Consider the following 23,126-nt stretch of genomic DNA (forward strand, 5'->3'; position numbering starts at 1 on the left):
TTAACGTTAACAGTGCTATTCTAACGCTAATTATTACTATCATCGTCTTAACGTTATTATCATTACAAAAAAATTGTATTATCGTTATTAACGTTATAGCGTTAAATGTTAGCACTAAAGCTAACATATTAGCGCTTTAAATGCTAATTAACGCTAAGCGTTTGTTATCAAATTCCCCTGGACAGTCACATATAAACACATAGAAACAAAACAAACTTTTTTTATATAAAAATAGGTTACAAAGATTAACCGATTGCAAACTATGTAATGTGTAATGAAATTATAAAACAAGTGCATACAAAGACAACACATACTGTTTTAGTTTTGAAAATACTAATTTTGTTTCAAGTAAAATTGCTACTAATAAAATTGCTACAAAATAAACTTGCAATGCTATTTCAAACTTTTTGCGAAGTAATTGACCTTCGCGAGCGAAGCGAGCGAAGCGAAATTGTGGAGCACGTTTGCTACGCGAAGTATACCAAGAGAATTATTGAGATTCTCAAAATTTCGGTAGAAAAAAAATCATATAAAATCAGCTTAAGGAGATATGACTGATATTTTTTCAATAAGAGGTAGGTTATTTTTTTGTCTAATAGAACAAATAAGTTTGGACCAAGCAGCTGTTATAAATGTTAGCTAAAAATGCCAATAAATAGGCTTTGTACCCCCCTACCCCCCGTCTTTCGTACCCCCCCCCCCGTTATTTCCCGATTTTCCGTTTGCCGGAAGCGAGAGACTGGGAAGTACACTTAGAGTGAATTACGGTCACAGTTTTGTATCTCAAATTTTCAGCCTTCTGATTGGCTAGAGATGCCGTACGGGTTGTGGTGTACGTAACGTCCGTGAAAGTAAAAAGGCAAACAAAGATGGCAGATAATAATTTAGCCTCTGATCGTAAGTATTCAAATGAGATTCGGCTTCCGTAAATTTCCTCTTTCGATTTCGTAAACAAATGTGAACGGACGCGAAGTGCCAAGTGCTCGAGTAGACACGTTTAGGTATCTTTTGTATTGATACATAGCTAAGTGACATAAACTAAATGAGTTTATAGTGCTGGTGTTAGGTTAGGATAATTCCTCTAGTGTTAATTCCTTTTACTAATTATTCGGTTTAAGAATAATGCAACAAGAAAGCGACGATCCCATGCTCCCACAGCACAGCCAAAATGGCGACCATGACTTCACCTTACAGGACCCCGAACACCCTGTTTCTATCCCTGTGGACTGCACAGGTATCGTAGACCAAGTCGTATCCATCGTATCCGAGCGACAGAAGGCCGAACTACGTCGGATACACGACACACTAGCCAACATGAACACCTTTATGGCAAGACTTAGCCACCTGACAGAACCTATTGCCCCAGAGGGGACCCGGTCTAGTCTTAATCCTAGCCCCAATGTTCCAGATGGAACTCTGGCTAGCCAATCCAGTACCCAACAGGAGGAAGAAAGAATATCTATCACTGGTTCAAACCTCTGGTTTAGATCCACGCGCTCAGAATCGCCTTCTTCCAAAGATGAAGCACCAGAGCATTCTAAAAAGGGTACCAAAGAGCCAGCCCAAGAGTACTGGCAACAGTCCACTGATGACTATGAAGAGGAAAGCAAGGCCTCGGGACCAGAAGTCACGTCATCAGTGGCATGTGCCGCCAAAGTGTTTTGGCAAAAAAGGCTCAAGGGCGATGTTCTCAAGCGGAAGTTAGAAACGGCAGCAATTCCATCGAACTGCAACTTTCTACTCCCAAAGAGAACAAACACCGAAATTTGGAAAACACTTTCCAATTTTCACAAGTCCACTGACGTAAAGATGCAGGACATCCAAAACATGCACTCAGCGTAGGTTGCTATGCTTCTGAAAGCTTCATCTACGTTGGTGGAGAAATTCGGTGATGCCAACGCAGACACAAAGGGTCCGTTAAACGACCTTAAGGACGCCATGAACCTCGCTGGTAAGACCTCCCAGCTGCTAAATCAGGTCAGGCGAGACTTAATTAAGCCTTCCTTGCCAAAAGAGTACGTAGCCTTAGCTACGGAAGTGGAAGAGGATTCCGAATGGCTGTTTGGTTCCTCCGTCTGCGAAAGGCTTGAGAAGCTGAAAAAGGCAGTGGAAAGACATAACTACCGATGGGGAGATCCTCCAGACCGTGTCTGGTTTGCAAATTCCAGTAAACGGGATGCCCCAAACCACATATCGGACATACCCCCTAGATAGAAAAAAGAAACTCTTCATTGACGAAGAAATACAAAGCCTTTTGGGGAAAGGTGTAATAAGGTTGAGCAGTCGCGAACCAGGCAACCTTATCTCACTCATATTCGTCACAGAGAAATCAGACGGTGGGTTCAGGCTCATCCTAAACCTCAAAAAACTCAACGTACACATTGAGAAAAGAAAGTTTAAGATGCATACCTTAACGTCCATTCTCCGATTAATCCAAAAGGACATGTATCCGGCAAAACTTGATATCCAGGATGCATACTATAGCATACCAATACACAAAGAAAGCCAGAAGCTCCTACAATTCGAACATGAGGGTAAGGTATACGTGTTCCTGGTACTCCCCTTCGGCTATACAGAAGGACCTCTAAAATTCACCAAGATAATGAAACAACCCTTATCTAAATTAAGGAAGGAACAGGTCACCATTGCTGACTACATTGACGACTCACTATGAACGTCAGTAAACAACAGTGCTGCAATAACGTACACAAAACCGTTGTTTTGTTAGATTCACTGGGATTTACGGTCCACCCAGACAAATCCAAGTTTGAACCAAAACAAGTTTTGGAATTCCTTGGATTCGTCATCGATACAGTGAATATGACCGTCGCTCTCACCCCCAAAAAGAAGGCAGCCATAATCGATCTGTGTCAAGCTGTGACACAGAGAGAGAAGATAACAATAAGAACTCTAGCGCGATTAATTGGTAAGTTTACCAGCAGCCTCATTGGGGTACCACACGGTAGACTCTACTATAGATCTACCGAAAGACTAAAAATTGAGTCCTTAAAAAAGAGCGCCGGAAACTTTGATGTGCAGATCACATTAACCCCTATTGCCATGGGTGACATATCTTGGTGGAAGAATAATTTATGGGGTAGCATATCCCCAATAGTTGGAGGCAACCCTCAGGTCATTATATCCATGGATGCCTCAACAAGAGGTTGGGCGGCGTCAATGACACAAACCCACACAGGGGGTGAGTTTTCATCTCTGGAGCAGGAACACCACATAAATGTCCTAGAACTAATGGCAGCATTCTTTGGACAAAGAGCCTGCTCTTTGCAACCATACTGCAAACACTACCATATTGCTAAAAATGGATAACACTGCAGCAGTAGCCTGTGTAAACAAAATGAGTAGCGTAAAATCTATCCCAATGGATAAGATTACACATAGCATTTGGGAATGGGCAATAAGCAAAAATAATTGGATAGTCGCTACACATCTTCCTGGCATTCTTAACGTAGAAGCAGACAGAGATTCGCGACAACAGGAGACAAGAACAGAATGGATGTTAAACAAATCAACATTCCGCTATGCACTGAACGAACTGGACTTCCGTCCAGAAACAGACCTCTTCGTGAGTAGAATAAACACGCAGTTACCTGCCACAATATCTCGTTTTATGCCTTTCCACCCTTCGCCTGCCTTCCCCAGGTAATTCAAAAGATCCATAGTGATAAGGCAGTAGGTATCCTGGTAGTTCCGGACTGGCCTAACCAACCATGGTTCACAGGGTATTCTGAACTAATCATTAAGGAAATTCTTGTGTTACCTAGAATGGACCTATTACTGCTTCGACAGCAACCAAGTGTCTTTCATCCACTGCACCCAAATCTTAGTCTTCGGATAGCAATTGTCTCAGGGAGGCAATAAACCTAAAACAGTCATGTTCTGACGATCTTAAACAACTGCTCACTGCATCGTGGTCAGAAAAAACCCAATATAATCTCTATTTAAGGAAATGGCTGAAGTTTTGTAAAAGTGAAAAAATGCCAGAACCTTATGGGGCTAGTCATAAACAAGGTATGGACTTCCTTGCTTTCCTTGTCCACGTAGAAAAGGCAAGTTATGGATACATCGCAGCGGCAAGGTCAGCCTGTCAGCTGCATTACCAAAGGATGCAGGAACAAGCTTTGGTAAAGAACGAGGACGTTAGCAGACTAATCAAGGGAGTTTTCAAGCTACGTTCTTCCCTACCAAAACACACTGTGATATATGACCCTGATGTAATATTAAACTATATGACAACCTTGCCTGGTACCAGCACCTGGAGTTAGAGTTACTAACGAAAAAACTAGCCACCTTGTTGTGTCTCCTGAGTGGCCAGAGAGCCCAGACAATAGGTGCCCTAAAGGTTAACTTTTGTCATCGATCTTCAGATAGGTACACTTTCTACATCTCTACAATCATGAAGACAACAAAACCAGGCAAACATCAGGAACCTCTGCAATTTGAGAAGTACCACCTCGATAACCGGATATGTATAGTCCACTGCCTAGATGAATACCTGAGGAGGACAGACCTTATACGAGAGAACCTTGAAAACCAACCAAGGGAACTACTTCTCTCCTATGCATATCCCCATAAACCTATCGGAATCACCATTGCAAAATACGTTAAAACTTTCTTAGGCTTGGCTGGCATCGATATTAAGACGTTCAGCACCCATTCTACAAGGAGTGCGTCTACCAGCAAGGCAGAGGACATAAGCGTACCTATAAAGACAATCACAAAAGCGGCAGGCTGGAGAGGCCTTAGCACGTTTGCAAAACATTACAAATTGCCCATAAGCAAGAACTTTGGGAACGCACTTCTTAAATGTTTATAAACACATTTACTTGCGTTAGATTCTGTATATATATATATGTAATAGACATGTACCGTTATGGTACATTGTGGCATTGCCAGGAGTTATAACAGACAAACCATAAATATGTAGTTCTGTTTAATCATATACTGGTCCTTGCCCAGTTTTTACTGAACTGTTTGTTGAATCCAAAATAGGTGGCTTTGAAATCTCATTTGAATACTTACGATCAGAGGCTAAATTATTATTTACAAAATTAGACAAATGAAATGAAGTTTAATTAAAATAATAATTTAGCTCTGATCTAAGTATTCAAGTGCCCACCACCACTCCCCTAACACCTTTAGCACTATTATTCACTATTTTGGCCTTCACAATGGGTCTTTGAAGCAGGAAATTTACGGAAGCCGAATCTCACTTGAATACTTAGATCAGAGCTAAATTATTATTTTAATTAAACTTCATTTCATTTGTCTAATTTTGTAAAAAAGATGTAGCGTATCTGCAAAATTCCACTGGCATCAGGCACAAAAAACGCGAAGTAAGCCGTCTATAGCTAACACACCTGAAGATAGGAATGTAAGCCTTTGTTATTATCGCCTTTAGCTATAACTTTCTAAGTTGATGAAGCTAAATGTGTCGAGAACTGACCAGCCCATTTAACTTCCAGCACCTTCAAATGGCCCACATCCTCACATCAGTTAGGTTAACCTATCATCATCATCATCATTCTTGGCTTAACGTCCGTTTTCCATGCTAGCATGGGTTGGACGGGGTATATTAATGACCCTCTTCAAATCTGATCTGGACTGTGTTAGATCTAAACTCAACTTCCGCTGTATCAAGTCTGTCCTTATAACCTCCTGCCAAGTCTTTCTCAGTCTGCCTCTGGGCTTTGCCCCAGGAACTATCAAGTCTCTACACTTTCTTACCCAATTATCCTCCTCCATTCTTTCCAAGAGCCCCAGCCAATTCAATCTTCTTATCTGGATAACATCTTTAATTCTACGGATACTTATCCTGCTTCTTAGCTCATCTGAACTCTTTCTGTCTCTCAGACTGGCGTTACACATCCACCTAACCATTCTTATATCATTCCTTTTTAAAAGGTCAAGATCTTCCTGCTTCACTGCCCATGCCTCACTACCGTACAATATAACACTTCTTACACAGGGCAATGGTAATATTTACTTACACATATGGAATCAACGCCAATATATATCTATATCCATCGACAGCAAAAAGTAATACCAACATCTTGTGGATAGTTCATGTGTATGAAATCTGTACAATAAATGAATTTCCAAAATTACTCAAAATTTATGAATTTTTGTACACACGCTATTTAGTAGGTAAAAAAGCGAAACCACAGAGGGCTAAATGAAATGTAAATCGTAGATTTTTTAGAGGCAAGATCTAAAAGGCACTGGAATTAATCTTTTTAGTAAATAGTTTTTTTTTGATTTATTTCTATGATTACTTCAATTTTTTGCTTTTATGTGTTTATTGTGCTTAATGCAAAATCAAAATAATGAGTTGCACAGAAAGTCATTTAAACAATATATACTCTATTTAATTTTTGGACTACTTATTATTATTGAGATACAAAAGGGTAGAATCTGAACCGAATAAAGGAAAAAAAGTTTTTGGAACCTAGGGGTCATGGACCTGATCCTCACATTATATAGGATAACCTCTATTTGCACATCAATCATTTATATTTTGTTATTTTTGTTTTAGTCTAACATCAGGCACCAGTAGGTATGTGTGAATATGCAGTTCGTGATGGAATTTATTCATTACAACCCGATTGTAAGAAAAACAACCGATTAAAACGTTATGATGGAAGAACAGCAAAATAGCATATTATAAACATGAAAGTCGTTTTTGTTCTATGGTAATAGTTGTTGTGATTGTTATAAATATATATATATAAAAATGAGTAAAATTTGAAAAACCAGAAAAAGACGATTGCTGTAATAATATCTCCTATATAATTTGAAAAAAGTCCGTCTGGGTGTGAGGCAAGGTAAATTATATTTTCTACAATTTTCTTTGCCTAAAGAAACATCTTCTAAAACTATGTTCTGTATTTTGAAACTTCTTTAATTGTCTAAAACAAATCACATGATAAAAGGAAATAATTTCATTAGCTGGGAATTTTGGCAGTTTTACCCTAATTTTAATTTGCTAAAGGTTTTTTAAAATGGACTCTTATTATACGAATTTATGTTTTGCGTTTGAATGACGTTTTTATATGTCGAATATCCCAAATAGAAATTACTATCTGCAAGGAATCTTTTTACTCCTTGATGGTTACTCATGTTTCTAATCAAATATTGGTAGAGCTTAGAGATATTTTATAATTTTGTTGTTTTGTACAACCCATACTCAATTTATTTTGTTTTGTAATTATCTAAAAAATAGAAAGTAACGAGCTGTGACTATTGAAGACTGTTTACTTTTTGTTCTCATTTTCTTGTAATTTGAGTTATTGTCGTGAGTTTTGTGAAAAATAATACCTTAAAATTTTGTTTTATGGTAAAGAAATATTGTACACGAATTCGTTTTTTTATTCTTAACACCAGCAGGTTTAATGTAGTTATATTTCCGTTTATTAATTCGACCTGTTATCCCCTTTCACAGATACAGTTATTTTTTTAATTTCATAGTTAGTAAGTTAAGTATGGACGCCATAAGTACGGATGAAGTAGAATATAATGCAATGCTGACATCATTAGAAGAAGTTCCAGAGGTGTTAGTTGAAGACATGGAGGTTGCTTCCAATGTTATTATTGACAGTGGTTTAGAAGATACTAATTTCAGTATCACGTCAACAGATCTTGCCAACTCGTGTAGGTGATTAATATACTGTCAACTCCCGAAACTCTAAACAACTCGAAATTTTATGACCTCCAACACTAGCGTCGTTATCATGAGTATTCCTTAAAGATAATACTTACCCGTTAACTCTGACCTCGGGTACCTTGCAAACCGCTCTTAAGCCTACTCTTAGTTATAATGTTCAGTAAATCGAACTGTTCACTGAGGAAAGTAAAATTTACTAAAACGACGAAAAGAAATTATTGTAAACATTTTAAGTGTTAACTTTCCGGTTGGATATAATATATTACATACTTACGCAAAGTTAGTACGCTTTAAGATTATTATGCTAAACTGTATCAAGAATGCATTACCATACATAAAATTGAAGCATGTTCCACTCGACAGTAAAAAGATTAGAGTTAGAGGAAGTTGACTGTAGTTTACATTTTCTTCAAAGGAAGCAATATATATATAAATATTTTTCATATTTTCCCACTTCATATCTTGCGACTAAAAGATGGCAGATTTAAGAATGTTGATACATATTGTCAGTAATGTTAACCCATCGTTCACTACTTTGCTAACGTGACAACAGCTAAACTTTGCGTTGTCACCATATTAAAAGAATTACTGAGTATTGTGTTCTATATCATATTTACCTTGTCATATTTAGCCCATTCAGTGGAGGCAGAGACAGATAAAAAGAAAATCGTATTGGCAAATTTAAATAAATGCCACGAAGCGTTAGATTTGGAGACTTCAATAACAACGGCAATGCTTTCATCTTGTTTTAAAGCGAGCAACGCGATAATAAAAGCAGAGGACACTTGCTTGACAATGGCAGCATCTGGTTATTATGATGATGTGTTTTATTGCTCTGTTTTGCAAATAGAAGTACCAGTTCGAAGAGTTTATGTGTGCCGCCTTTTTGAATCTGGTGGATTTCAAGGGTATTTTCATAACGAAGGGCAGTGTTTTATTCAGCAACGCTTAGGTTTAACGAATGACCTGTTACCCTACCATGTCTATACAATGGATGATGTCAACATGGAAAAATTCAGATCTAGAAAATTATACCAAACAATGCGCAATTCTGGTAATTCGTATTAAGTAATCGTTATTATAATCTGGTAGAAGAGTGTTTTAAATTTAAGCTAGAATAAAAGAAAGTTGCAAGGCTTTTTTTATTTCCCAATCCATTTTAGAAGTTGATGTATCGCTGCAGTTTCTGCGTATCTTGGACGAATGTGCTTTTCTTAACGCATCATACTTTCCAATAACCAAGTTGCGATTGCTTTGTCAGATTATTGAAATTAGAAACAAACTTTTGCTCTCGTAAATTATAATTTAAAGAGCCGTATCTTTATTTCTTTAGAAAATTGCAACGAAAAAAAGAAGAATGTAACTTCAAGGAATATAAAAGGCAACAAAAATAGTTTTTACAATACTATGAGCTCGATTATGCCAACCATACAATCAGAAAAAGTGAAATGTCTATTTGTTTTTGGTATTACGTTGCACAACAGCCAAAAGTTTGAGGCAAATGAAAATAAAATTGAGAATCGGTACGTATGTAACCTTGCGCGCATGCGATGAAATGATTATACTGAATTATCCTTCTGTTTCCTATTATTTCTGTGTTTTTTTTTTGTATTTTAGTCACGTTATATGCGATAATAAAGAAATTTGTTCAACACTCCAACCTCAAATTGTCAAATATCGTTCCAAGTCAACATTTTCACAAAGCATACGGAGATGTCTCCTTCAGCAATATCCCTCTGTGATTTCTCTGAACGATCAGTTTTCTATTATTTCATCTTTATCAAACCACCATCGGTGGGACTGGCCTGCTAGTTCCTCACAATTGAAGTATGAACAACGGTTTTCCACATCTATGAAGTACTATCCCGGGTCACCAAGAAACCGGATCATACAAGCATGGTGTTACAGAAATGACCCAGGAAATATAATTGACGCGTGCCTGAACAATTTGTTCGGTTCCAAATGCGAAATTCCGTATTCAAAAAAGAGGTCTGGAGAACCTTATCGGAAACGATATCCTGTTGCAGTAAGGTCAAAACAAGCGGCAACTATAACACCAGCCATTTATCCAAACTTGGCAGATGATTACGGAACAAATCTTTATAAATATTTCTGTGGTGAATTATTCCGTCATAACCGTCTTCACTGGAGATTAAGAAACGAAAATAAACAAGTTGTTGCTATGGGTGGTTACAACAGCTACAGTGGAGACTTTATGGTAACCTTTTCTTTCTCTTAACGTTCAAATTAATTTCAATTTGTTTAAATTTAGCTGTTTTCAACTCTCTATGTAATCGCTATGTACATTTTTTCAGCTTCTTGCAATCATTACATAACAATATACGCCAGACATAGACGGACGGTAACAACAGACACGGTTACGAGCTATTAATTTTTTTCCAACTTTTATTTATACTGATTTTTTGCCTTAAAATGTTCTCCATCTATAAATAACATTTTAATGTCCGTTATATTTCTCGAATTTTTAGAATTATGAATACGTTCATGTTACTGCGGTAAAAACGGAAACGACACCGATAATTACATGCCAATGTAAAATCTTTAGTACGTTGCAAGCCTCAATCGATGTTAATCATGGAAATTATGCAAATGCGAGAGAGAGGGTCACGTGTTGCCATTGTCGCTTAATGAAGGAATTAATGATATTTGTAGATTTTGACGGTTTAAACGAATCAGCGATTATTCCAGAACATATTAACAAACAGGTGTGTTTTGTTATATTCATTTGTAACTACATTTGTAAGAAATACCGGACAAATTATTGAGTAGCATAAAGGGTCAAATTTTGAAAATAATCTCCTTAATTAACTATATGTGTTGTGTCAATAAGAAACTCTGACAGAAAGGGTTGTTATAAATCTGTGTAAGTCTGTTTTAATTTTTTTTATTTTAAATCTTAGATTGTTCTGGAAGCTCTTGAATGTACGAACGATCAAGTCATTTCACTTCCCGCCAAAACAGGCGTTAAACGTTTTTCTATTGTTGCAGATCAAGTTGAATTTGTTACAGTGTGTAATGTTGACAAGACTCACAAACAAATCGCAACATGTCACTCAACTCAATGTCGTTTATCAAAGAACCAATCAACAAAACGAAATGTAAGAAATTTAACTGATTGTTCATCACTTTGTCAACATCTTAAATTGCTAAAAGAAAGTTTTGACGAAGTGCCAACGAGGATGGAGATGGATATCGAGGTTGATGATGGTAACTATGGTGATAGCAGTGATGAAGATGATACTTTACCCTCTGAAAAGGTTGTTAGTTTTACTTATTACAGCCAAACCTATGTACTTATAAAAGCAGACTTAAAAAATAATTTTTTGAGGAAACAAAGCAACGTTAAAAATTGAGAAAAAAGTAAAAAAAAAAAATCCTTCAAAGTTTAAGCTTGACTTTAGAAAGTAAACATTTTTTGTCAGAATTATTTTGAATCTATGGACATTCGGCATTTTACACACATCTTTTCTTCGTAGTGGGAAGATATATTTGATGTTGCATGTGGGTTATGGACCTTTGGCAAGAATTGTCCTTCTACTCAAATTGTTGATTCCAATCCAGATTCAAACAACTTAAGTATACAATTCTATCAACGAAGTAGAATAGATATTAAAGAACCAGAAACTTTCCCATTGTTCGTTCCTAGTGCTAATGGAACGTGTACTTGCCAGGTAAATTTTTCAACCATTTAGAAAAACTATTACTCTCTTAGAATTAGTTGATTAAGGTTAATATGTTTTGATACTTAGGCCAGATGGACGTCTGACGAAAATCCAGATGGTCTATTGGAAGAAGTCGGAAAGACTACGCTGTTTTTAAGCTTAGGTAAAAGATTATCAATTTTGAGAAGCCTTTTTCCAAAACAAAGCCAGATTTACCAATCCAATCTTTTTAGGCGCCGTAGAAGCAAAAGTCTGGAAAAGAAAATGTCTTCAAGGTACATGCATAAGATCATGGGCTGGAGAGGATGAGTGTATATTCAGGCTTTCCGCTCACACGTGTGCCGGATATGAAATTGGTTGGATGTTTGTTGATGCTGTAAATAGCGGAAAACAAACATTTTCAGGATTTACCATGTGCATGAATAAAACGTACAAGCGCCTGTTTCCGACAGGCAAATCTTTTATGTCCAGTCGGACTTTTATTGCGTGGTGGTTTGCATGGGCATCGCATATGAAAATCGACTTTCGTATGTCTTGCTCTTGGTGCGGCGGAAAATGCAGTTCACTTGCTTGTGATGGAACGAAAATTGGATTAAATTTTAAACAAGCATTTGTTTCACCCATTAAACGCTCCAACGAATCTGAAATTTTGGAAACGAAACTGAGACGATTGAATCGGTGCTTTATTCCCACATCCATGAACAACACTGCAGCATTTTGCAAATTGGCGCGAGACACTTTTCAACAAATGTGTCGATTTATAATTGATGGGGATTATAACCAGATTTCGTCACTTATGTTCAAAGAATATGTGCAGTTACTTGATGATCGAGTTGTACCTTTTATTTCTCGCGTTTTTAACATACAACAGGAAGGTATAGATCGAAACGAACAACTGGCCGCCGCCAAGTGGTTATCGATGCTGTTTACTGATTGTTCCGTTGATGTCATATGTCCTATAGCTTTAGCAAAAAAGCTGAACAGTTTTTTTAGCACTAGCAGTATGGACACTTTGGCGTTTGCCGAAGATGTTAAGACATATTGTCCTGAGATGGCATGGTTAATGATACAATCATTCCTCGTTCATAATGGGACGATTCCCGAGGACACGCTTAGCTTTTTCGTACACGTATGCGAGCGTGTAAAATCTATACATTCTTTTAATACTCCACCTGCACCAACTCAGAAATTAGAAGGTACTTATAACCCGGCGAAGTACGGTCGAGCGTACTACTTTACTGAGAATGGAGAGCAAATAAGAAAAATGCGAAGTTTTTCCATGGATAAAAGGGAAATAAAAGACACCGCAAATGATGACACCCCAGATGTTAGATGTCGGAAGGTGTACCCGGACGTGTCAAAAAAAGGGACAACATATCTTTTTTTGTGGTTTTGTCCTTATCATGGTCACTGTCTTGGGTTTCACATTATAACAGGAAGTGAAGGAAGAAAGGACGCACTGGCATCATTGTATACCCATTTGGAAAAAGGGCCCGAAACCATTTTTTACGATTTTGCTTGTAGCTTAAGCGAGTACGCCAAAAATCGAGAATCTGGGTATTTTCAAGACACGCGTTTTTTTCATGACGTGTTCCACGGATTCAGCCATAAATGCTCTCAAGCCTACAACAGTAGCAGGTTAAGTGGAATGAACTCACCGAACACAAGTATCTGTGAACAATTTAACAGCTTTCTGCAAAGAATTAAAGCCTCGGCAAAATTAATGGGACAAGCGCATTTTACGTTTTACGTTCAATTCTTCATACACCAGTGGAACATTAAAGTTTTTAATAGTAGCCGGACTAGAATGAAGATTGGTTACTACGGTGCGTTTGAGTAGACACTGACTAAGAAGATTGTGCAAAACGATATAAAGTAACATTATCAGGTTACAAAAGTGCTAAGCCTAAAATCTATTATTAAATATGGTGCGTGATTTTATATAGAAGCCTGAATATTTACAAAAGTAAAAAATATCCACGTATATTATAATACAATCACTGTACTGGAGCTTCTATCATTGTTTGTTTCATAATTTTGTTGACATAATATCTTATCGCCTTGTTCACACTAAGGAGCTAACATCGTTACGACTTTACCAAGATATGTAGTGTGTGTAGGTGTAAAAGGTGTTAATAACTTTTTCTATATATAATGTCAAAGTTCAGGTAACAAAGCTCTTGATATTTAACACAGACTTCTTACTGACTTCAATCAAAGCTGTGTTTAAATACTTAATAAATTCTATTTGAAAATCTGCCTTAGGAATAGAAAAGAAGTGCTTTCAATAAAATTATTTTATATACATAAAATAAAGCAAATATGTTTTTGGTTTACATATATACATGCTTGACTGCATTGGAACAAACATTAATTTAAGTTTTTATAAGTTTCATGTCTAGCTTTTTCATATTCAGTGTTCATGCTGCTACCAAGTATAAGATATATAACAAATGAAAAAAATATATATAACTAAGGTAACATATTGTCTTCCTCTATGACCATAGAATGTGCTGCTAAATTTGTATGCCAATCTTTTCGTAGATCCATTTCATGTCTCATTATTCACATCGCAAATGTCATTTCTTCCCAAGCTATATAAATAAGGAAAATATATTATCTAATAATAAATACACAGTTTCACATTGTCAATCACCAAATATGTAAATAATTATTGTGGTGCCGTAGGTTAGTGGTTTTAACTCTCACAATTTGTGTGGGAGACTGGGGCTCAATTTCTCTTGGTAGCGATTTAATTTTGGCAAGAAAATGTTATCACAACTCAAGCCATGTGAGGGAAATTGGGGCATGGCTGCTTTTCCTAAAGTAGGAACCAGCAGTAACCAGCAGTATTTTGAACTAACCAACAGAGAACCAGCAGTTTTTTAATTAACCACAAGAGAACGTTTAGTTAAGTAGATAAAAACGAAATAAATGCAACTACCGCTTCGAATGCGCAACATGTTACAATGTATACAACAGTTCATGACACGTTTTTTCTGAAATGTTTATGTCTGGTGGGAGTCAGGCTTTATGCAACAGTTGATTAAAAGGGTGAAGGCTTTTTTTAAAAAAGTCTGCGTAACTCAAAATGAGCATTAAATAGATAGATAGATGTGCATATTTTACATGGCTAGCCTCACAAATATCGAGGGATATACCCTGTCTATTATTTCCAGGAGGGGCCATGGCTTAGATTGGGAGTCCTCGAGTATAGTAGTCCTCAAGTCCACGCTCTACCAGACAACTCCTGGCAACATCCAACAGCCCACACAGTGTGCCATCTCTCCAAATTCCCTCACATGGCTTGGGTTAACCCGGGGCTATGGTAACATTCACTTGCTCATGTTGAATCGCTGTCAAGAGGAATCGAACCCCGGTCTCCCGCACAGCTATAACCACTAATCTACGGCACCACAAATACTCTAGGACTCCGCATCTATATTACTTCCAGGCCTTTCCTGGAAGTAATAGACAGGGTATATCCCTTAAATTTGTGAGGCAAGCCATGTAAAATAAGCGCATTTATCTAGTAGGATTAAGTAACACTCATACTTAATAACACCTATGTGTACAAAGTACATGTCCTTTTGAAGTGCATTAGAAAGGCTTTGGAGTACTCTACACTAGAGTGCGTATCATCAGTGAGTGCTGATATTGTAGCTGCAGAGCTACAATAGCACTGATGGCAACATAGCAGCTACATTTTTATGCAAATTGCCATTAAGCTAGCCAAAAGAAAAAGGAAAGTTGGGTGACTATACCCTGTATTGTGTCATCAGCTAGGCTAGAGTAAAGCTAGCTAGCTATAGATTTTGTGTTGTAATTACCTCAACAAAAAATGTTTAGCTACCAAAAAAGGTAAAAAGTAAAGGTAACTATACATACATCCTGTTGTATATAGTTAGCATTCCTTGTGACTCCCATAATATTCAGTTTTTTCAGCAAGAACATTTAAAATCCGAGCCAGAACTGCCTTTACATTCTGCTGCAGCTGTCGCGCCATTATTTTTTCCTAGACGAAAACATTTGCCTTATATGGACACAATTTCACCATATATGGGACAAATCTTGAGATACGAAACTGTGACTGTAACGGTGTGCTTAAGCAATCAGAAAACGGCTATCGGCTAATTTGAATTGTCGTGTATTTTACAGATCTAACACAAATACATAGTTTATACCAAGTCCTGACAATAATTGGCTTCGCTGGTATGCTATTTCTCTTAAATTTGGACTTGGAAAGCTTGTATATACCTTTTAAAGGCACATTATATTATAATTTGAACGTTTATAATGCGCAAAAACGTGTTATATTTATGGCTTCATTAAAAAGAAGATTTTAAAGTACCAAATTATCAGCTTGAATTGGCATGTTTGTGGTATCCTTTTCATACAGCAGAAGAAAAGGGAGTTGCGAAGGTATGGATGATTTGAAAGTTGTATTTACGTTTTTTTCCTTGGTTTAATGTAGCTAGCTAACTAAATTATTTTTTGGTGCCTATGGCCACCATGGAAAATTATTTTTGCTGTCATCCTTCAATCGAATCATTAGCTAGCTAGCTAGATAGCTACCTCTAGCTACAGTCAGAAGAAGAAAATTCAATTCATAATGATTAACAAAACTCTTTTATTTAAATTTTTAGATTTTTAAATATTTCCTAAAACTCAAGTTGCTTCTTTTTTTTGTTGCATCGTGGAAATAAATTTAAGTGACCAATCCAAAACTAACGGGAAAATATCTCTTTATTCTTTAAGGTATTTGCTCATTTGTGGTTAAAAACTTTTGTACTTTTGCTACTAGGGTCTTTTTACTGATATATGTTCTAAATCTGAACTATTTTATCAAATGGTGCCTTTACCTGGAAATTCTACTTTGTTTACCCACTTTCGCATGTTGTTAAATTCTTCAACACTCAAACCTATAGCAATAAATTTTTCAAGAAGTTAGCTTATGTACGACGTGTGAAGTCACAAATGACCAATTGGACTTTTGTTCGATAATGGTGGCAACCGCTAATGTAATTATTGTTTTTGTGAGATTAAGTTTGGACATATATAAAATATTTAAAAAAGATAAAAAAAAATTTAGGGCTTCATCATTTTCATTTTTTTCTTTGCGACCCTATGTTTTTGCATTGTGTTTCACGAGCTTACAATAATGTGGTATTGCTAAGTTATAATATGTAAAAACTACTCTTGAATGACCCTTTACGAATGTGAAACCAAATAATACACCTTAATCAAATTTTGTGTTTTTCGTAATTTTGTGTTCAGTATGGTAGATTAGTATGCGTGTCAACTGGCCAAAAAAGCCATAAGTATGAGGGCAACCTTGAGCAAATTGTTAAGTACAATTTTTACTTTCCAAATGGAAAACAGTGCCTTCAATTCTGTTGTCTTGGCCACAAAAAGTAGTGATCTATATTTTATGTGGTTAGCCTCATTAATTGCAATAAATTTACCCTGTCAATTGTTCCAGGAGGGACAACATGACGGTTCTAGAGTGCTAAAAAGCTTCCATTTGAGCTACAAAAACCCTTTAAATTTCTGTTCAATAAGAAACAGCTGTTATGTGGGATTGAACCCATATGAATATGAAGTGAACACTCTACCGACTGAACTACCAATCCCCAAAAGAAGACAACCCTCAAAGTAAACAGAGTTGCATGACTTTATTAATTCTATCAAGCATGTATCAATCATATTGTATTTAGTAAATAATTTTTGAGCACTCTGTCCCCAAAAAAGATATATATTTGTAGTTTAGAAATTTAGCTCTAAATATCGTCTCTCAAAGGCACTGGATTTTAATGTATTAAAAGACTTTACTATATATATAATATAATATACTATATAAAAATGTTTTCTGTTTCTTTTTAGATTGCGTATAATGAGAGCGAGAGATGTTATCTTTCAATACGTGAGATAAAAAGAAGAAAGCGAAACCTCATCCCGCGTTGTTATTGTTTTTCTGTCAAAAACTTGAAGCTGTTTTATAAATCTTGATAAAGTTAATAATTTGTTTTCGTTTCTGTAGATTGTTTGTTTTTGTTTATTGTTTCCCGTGAGTTTACAAAATTTATTGCAGCAGATTCATTGGCTTCAAGAAATCGGTTTTCATAACTAGTGCCGTTATTTTTAAGTGAAAAAAAACCCATGCTGCTTCGTTCGCCTTCTTGTCTCCGAAAGTCTCTATTATTATCTGCGTTTCGAGTATTATTTTCCGGTTGAAAGAAAATGTCACGAATGCGCATCGTAAGGTACACACCTTACGATGCGCATTCGTGACATTTTCGCACACTACGGATTGTACAACTCGATGTATTGCATTTCTTTCAAAATAAGGGTTTTAACTTTATAAAAGTATAACTTTACATGGATTTTTAGCGCTAAAAGCTTCATCAATGTTGGATTTACGTCGGCCACCACTGTCAATATTGCGATTATTATCAATATTTAATTTTATAATTCTGTAAAAAAGAGGTTTTACGAAATTTCTTAGTTATCGTTTATGTTTAGTTTCGCGCGATCTAAATTTCTCGTACCTTCTTAAAAGAAATATTCCGCATATATATATTGCATTTTTGCCAAAAAATCACTACTTTTGCACAACGAGTTGTTGTTCCGCGGCAAGTTTATTTTACAACCTCGTCCCCAGGGTTTTCTACGTCTATGATATTCAGTTTTAGTGTATTTCCCAGATATCAGTTGCAGTAAGAGTAAGCACCTCGTCGTATTATATCAAAGAGAAACAAAAGCACTGGGGTCAACTATTGGCTAGTTTCGATTTTGCTTGCAAGTTGCGTAATGCTTCGCAACCTTTTTTTAATTTCTACTATAATTACTTTCAACTATAATATTTACTAATATTATTCCTACTTCTCTGCTATTGTAGTGAAATATTCGGCACCCCTGAATTATTCGGCACACCCTTCTGCTGATGGTTTTTAGAGTTACATTTGTTTGGTTATTTGTACGGAATTAAATAATTCATAATGGTAGATAGAACAGTCCATAATGGTAGCTTGACAGTAAGAGTATGAGTATGAGTCTTTTCTCTGAGCATGGACTTAATTGTTAATGTAATGGATCATCCTCATTCAACCGTTTTATCTTTCTGATTATAAAATAGATCACTCAAGTATTTTGATATTAATAAATAGATCACAGAAAGAATGATATTTTGCTTTACTATACCTAGCTAGCTAGCTGCTCCCCACCTTTTTTGGACACACAGGCCAGTCCTTTTGAATAAAAGCTGACGAAGTAAGTAAGTAAATCATCTATTTCGTAGCTAACCCAAGGGGGTGCCGAATAATTCGGGGGTGCCGAATATTTTACTACACCTGTCTATCTAGTAATTTCCACTTCTCTGCTATTCCTGCTTCTCTAGTATACCTGCCTATTTTACAAGCCTATTTTAATATCCATTTCCATTCTGCAAAATACACCGCCTAGAATAGACATTCTAACATTAAAACGAGGTTACTTTAGAGACAATTTTAATTTTTTAGCGAAGTGATGCACATATAGTCTGTTTACCTTTATTGTGAACTTTTGGTATAAGAAATAGAAAATGGCATTTATTTTATATTGAGTTTATTAAAGTTGCTGGTTTTTTACATTTTTTTTGGTATTCAGCCAGCTAAGGTTGAATGATTTGGATTTTATAATTTAGCTACACTCTCTAGTATTTGTTACCACTAGCTAGTTAAAGCTTTAACCAATGTTGCTGACATATATTATACACTTTATTCTTTGTTTGGATATCTTTTTTTTTAAAACATCTGTAAATAACAATATAACTTGGCTATCCTGAGCATGTTTAGTTGGTGGTAATAGGCTGAATACTGGTTTTCATGTTATATATTTAACACATTTTATAAGAGCAAGCATGCTAATTCATAAGTACCCCTAAGCCTTGATTTTTTCAAAAAATATGGCCTGTAAGAAAGTTACAGTTGCAGCTACAGATAATTGTTGTGGTTTTTTAAAATCACAAAATGTTCTGTCAATAAGTATATCTATATAATATTATTTCTATAAGTATTGCCTAATGGTTATTCCACGTCAAGTATAACTATAGGTATTGTCATGAATGATTCCCTAAAGCTAAAGAGAATTGTAGATAAATAAAACATCCTAATTTGTTTCAAGTCACATTGTGTTTCAATGCAATAAAATTTGGCCAGTTAAGCTGGGCAGTACTCCCTAACATACGTTTATTACTCAATCGATTCACCACAAGAACTTACCTGATGGCCTAAGAACGTTAAAGTTTTAAATATAACAAACGACCTTACAACTAATAAATGGCTTTGTTTTAATTTTTGAGGATAACCCAGACAACGTAACCCTACAATTTAGTCAGGTAGCTAAGACCATCGATTTACTGGAAAACTTTAGGACAATTTGAAATTCTGTTTAACGTGACGACTATGGACGTGTGATGTTGAAAAAAGTTACCGGCATTGAAAATTATATTTATTGTGGCCTATTGAGACTTTAATTTATAATGATGACGTCACACAATAGGAAAATAAATGAAAATCATCAATTTTATTCTTCAAGTAAACGAAACGATGGATTTTGTGTTGGAGAGCAAAAGTTAAAAAAACAGTGAATGGTAATTCGCTACACAAAACGAACAAACACCCTGTAAAGCTCAGTTAATGATGTCACATGTCTTAACAATGTTACGCCGTACAAAAACCTAAAGCACTACTACCTACAGACAAGAAATAATTACATGGCTAAAATTAATTTTATTTAGAAAGAATCGGATCCTTCATCAGAACAAGCAGAACTTTCTTTATAATTTACGTCAATATTATCACAATCAACGCTATGACACAAGTCGGTGCAGCTTAAACTATGCGATTTGCAAATACAAATTCTTGTTTTTTTCTTGTTTTTTCACAGTTGCAAGATATAAGTTGCAGAACTCCTTCTTGTGCTGGAAGACGAATCATCCATTCAATTTCCAAAATACCATGTTGAAGGATCCAACCATACCCGGTTGCGTTGGGAATCATTTTCCAATCAATGCCAGGAATGTGCACGACGTATGGAACCGCCCATTCTCAAAACAATAAACCTTTTCAAATCCGTATGAGTGGGATTCATAAGAATTTCGGTTGCTTTAGCGTAGATAGCTTGATCCAGCACGACGTCAGTTTCTGTAAGAACAAGCGCCTCCGCTTTACACTTTGATTGTAGAAGTAATATTTTTCGCTGGTAGGTAAGTAACAGTATGAACGTTTTCCTCATTATCAGGATATGTCAAGTAATTAAAACCAGTCCAATTGGGTATGGAGTTGCAACTTTGCCGTAGTAATACCCAAAGGAAGTCATAAGCTTCTGACATACTAAGATCTCCATCGATTTTTGTTCTTGTATCAAGGTTTATATTTCTCAGATGAAGCGGCTTGGCTCTTTTTGTACCTGTGTAACGTGGCATGATGGCAAAGGCTTGAAAGTTCTTTTTCTTTCCCTGTAATATATTATTGGAATACGCTGCTCACATGATTGGTTCCTGTTTGAAGCTGGATTATTATGCCGTTTGTAACATGCATAGAAATACCTGACAGTGACTCGGGATTTATGTCATTATTATCCCAAACAAATGTTACAAATTGTGATGGCTGAAGTGATGTTGGACAATACGATGCAAGTGTTTGCATCGCAACTGCATGATTAGCCAGAGACGTTTCTACGTGGTTGACTTCATTGTACCATATCTCATGACCAAAACGATTAAACCATTTTATTATATCTTTGGAACCCGTTTTACGTTTAGTACATAAGGATAACAACACATGTTTTGTACAACGATGCCGCCCATTAGTTACGTTATAAATGATATCTTGACATATGGAATTTATTATCGATTTTTTTCTTTTTCCTATCCGCGAACTCTGCGAACTAGATGAGATGTAGGTTAGCAAACTTTGAAGCAATGGCGGTATAACAGTTTTCAGTGAAGTTTCTTAAATGTTGCTGTATATTTCGATATGAATTATACAATTATCACTATTCTTTTTACTTTTGTTCTTTGGCGTTAATAGCAGTTTGCGAGACATGTTTAATACTCATGTGGATACTCATCCACATTTCAAACTATTCCCGGAAAGACTACTTTTTCAGCTTAAGTTACGCCTTTTTTGTAATGTACAGTTAGGACGGGGGGGAGGGTCCCTTTTTCTTTTAAATACGTAGACAGTTTTTTGATGACTTTTATCTAAAATTTGAAACTATTTGATAATTTATATGAAATAAATAAATAATTTTTACGTATTGGCATATTTTAGTTTTAATTTTTGTTTATAATCAACTACTTTTGAGAAGTATACACCCCCTGAATATTTTTACATTGGAATGCGTGTGTTCGATATCAAAATTCGAAATGCGTTAAATATGGCGTCTTAAAGTAGTGTAAAAATTTTGTAAGAATTATTTATTATTTGATTGATATTTGTCCAATGAAATAAACTTTTTGTGTCCGGTAAAGATTTTTTTTGTTTATTTTTTTCTATAGTTTGATTTTATGTAGGTTAGAAATTGTCCTAAATATTGCATAGTTTTCCATTTATTTATGCTCTCAGTTACCTGACTATAAGATTAGTTTTATATTGACTTTTATCTTGGATTTCTGCACCACAGTTTACTATGGTTTATTTTTTGTAGATTTCTGATATCATCATTTATTTGCAACTGATTGTATTTTGAAAGTTTTAACAGTTTTTAGTCCCTGTATCAGCTGAAAGCATGGCTGAAAATTCAAATGCAAATGATACTACAGTTACTTCTCCTAATACAACAAATGTCGAAGGCACAGACAACGATATGAGACAAGCAATTATTGCAGATGTACTCAGTGCAATAAGAAAAGAGTTCTCTCCTTTACTGCATGGACAAAAGAGGAGACCACTGCCTCCATCTGACGATTCCCTGTCTGTCCATGCTGACAAATACCGTCTTGTTGATGACGAGGATAATATACCAGGAGATACTTCTTCTGAGCATGATAATGACAACAATGATGAAAATAACTTACCAAGGCATTCCCTTGAGAACACTATCCCTGGAGATAATATGTCAGATTTATTTACTCCAAATAAACATGGTGGCAAACGCTACCGTGATTTGGATGTTGCAGAAGACATCCTCTTACAAGTGGATAATGAAATGCCACAATCATTAGACCTTGGTGAAAAAATCAAAGAAAATGTTGCCACTAGAGTTACATCTCATTTCCTGGAAAAATGTCTTATTCCAGAGGTAAAAAAGAAGATAGGGAAAAGGCACTTGCTGCCTGAAAACTGTACTAAAATGGCTGTGCCAAAGATGAACAAATGCATTTTTAATCTCAAAAGTTTTTCAGAATTTCAAAAACGTAATGAGAGAAATTTGTACAACACACAGCAAACACTGTTGAGTGCAACATCAGCCATTATAGAGGTGGTTGAAAAGGTTTTACAGTCTGATGAAGGGAAAAAGCCCTTGAATTCCAAGGATGTTGTCATGAATTGTCTTGATGCAATAACATTACTCGGGTCAGTCAATACAGACCTAAATAATAATTCGCACCTCTTTGAACCCTCAATACCGAGATCTATGTCGAGTAGACCATGCAATGAATTTCTGCTTAGGGATGATTTACAAAAGGGTATGAGAGAAGCCCAGGAAGCCTCAAAGCTTGCCTTGTCCTCATCCAGTACATATAGCCACAACAATAGCAGGAAATATCAATCATATCC

The 23,126-nt window shown here is 35.9% G+C and overlaps 3 protein-coding genes and 1 long non-coding RNA gene across 6 annotated transcripts; all 4 read left to right on the forward strand.

Annotated features, from left to right (window-relative positions):
• The first annotated feature begins 927 nt into the window (after window positions 1–927).
• On the forward strand, window positions 928–7,317 carry LOC130645029 (uncharacterized). 3 transcript variants are annotated; one of them, XM_057450873.1, is made up of 3 exons: window positions 928–1,001; window positions 1,119–5,392; window positions 6,554–7,317. In XM_057450873.1, exon 2 carries the CDS (start codon window positions 1,123–1,125, stop codon window positions 1,840–1,842), a length of 720 nt encoding a protein of 239 aa, XP_057306856.1. In that variant the 5' UTR covers window positions 928–1,001; window positions 1,119–1,122; the 3' UTR covers window positions 1,843–5,392; window positions 6,554–7,317. The 3 variants fall into 3 exon arrangements, with proteins under 3 accessions (XP_057306856.1, XP_057306859.1, XP_057306857.1); XM_057450876.1 differs by lacking the exon at window positions 928–1,001 and having other exon boundaries at window positions 1,008–5,392; XM_057450874.1 differs by lacking the exon at window positions 928–1,001 and having other exon boundaries at window positions 1,008–5,354.
• A 1,414-nt stretch (window positions 7,318–8,731) lies between these two features.
• LOC130645030 (uncharacterized) lies at window positions 8,732–10,073 on the forward strand. The gene is made up of 2 exons (XM_057450877.1): window positions 8,732–9,204; window positions 9,299–10,073. Exons 1-2 carry the CDS (start codon window positions 9,089–9,091, stop codon window positions 9,918–9,920), a joined length of 738 nt encoding a protein of 245 aa, XP_057306860.1. The 5' UTR covers window positions 8,732–9,088; the 3' UTR covers window positions 9,921–10,073.
• Window positions 10,074–10,216: 143 nt separating this feature from the next.
• LOC130645031 (uncharacterized) lies at window positions 10,217–11,570 on the forward strand. Its single transcript, XM_057450878.1, has 3 exons — window positions 10,217–10,407; window positions 10,603–10,959; window positions 11,179–11,570. The coding sequence occupies exons 1-3, from the start codon at window positions 10,330–10,332 to the stop codon at window positions 11,392–11,394; spliced, it is 651 nt and encodes a 216-aa protein (XP_057306861.1). The 5' UTR covers window positions 10,217–10,329; the 3' UTR covers window positions 11,395–11,570.
• Window positions 11,571–15,390: 3,820 nt separating this feature from the next.
• On the forward strand, window positions 15,391–17,403 carry LOC130645032 (uncharacterized). The gene is made up of 2 exons (XR_008982673.1): window positions 15,391–15,786; window positions 17,248–17,403. It is a non-coding gene; the product is annotated as an uncharacterized LOC130645032 (long non-coding RNA).
• The last annotated feature ends 5,723 nt before the right edge of the window (window positions 17,404–23,126 follow it).

Source organism: Hydractinia symbiolongicarpus, chromosome 5 (genome assembly GCF_029227915.1).
Source record: "Hydractinia symbiolongicarpus strain clone_291-10 chromosome 5, HSymV2.1, whole genome shotgun sequence".
Lineage (NCBI taxonomy): Eukaryota > Metazoa > Cnidaria > Hydrozoa > Anthoathecata > Hydractiniidae > Hydractinia > Hydractinia symbiolongicarpus.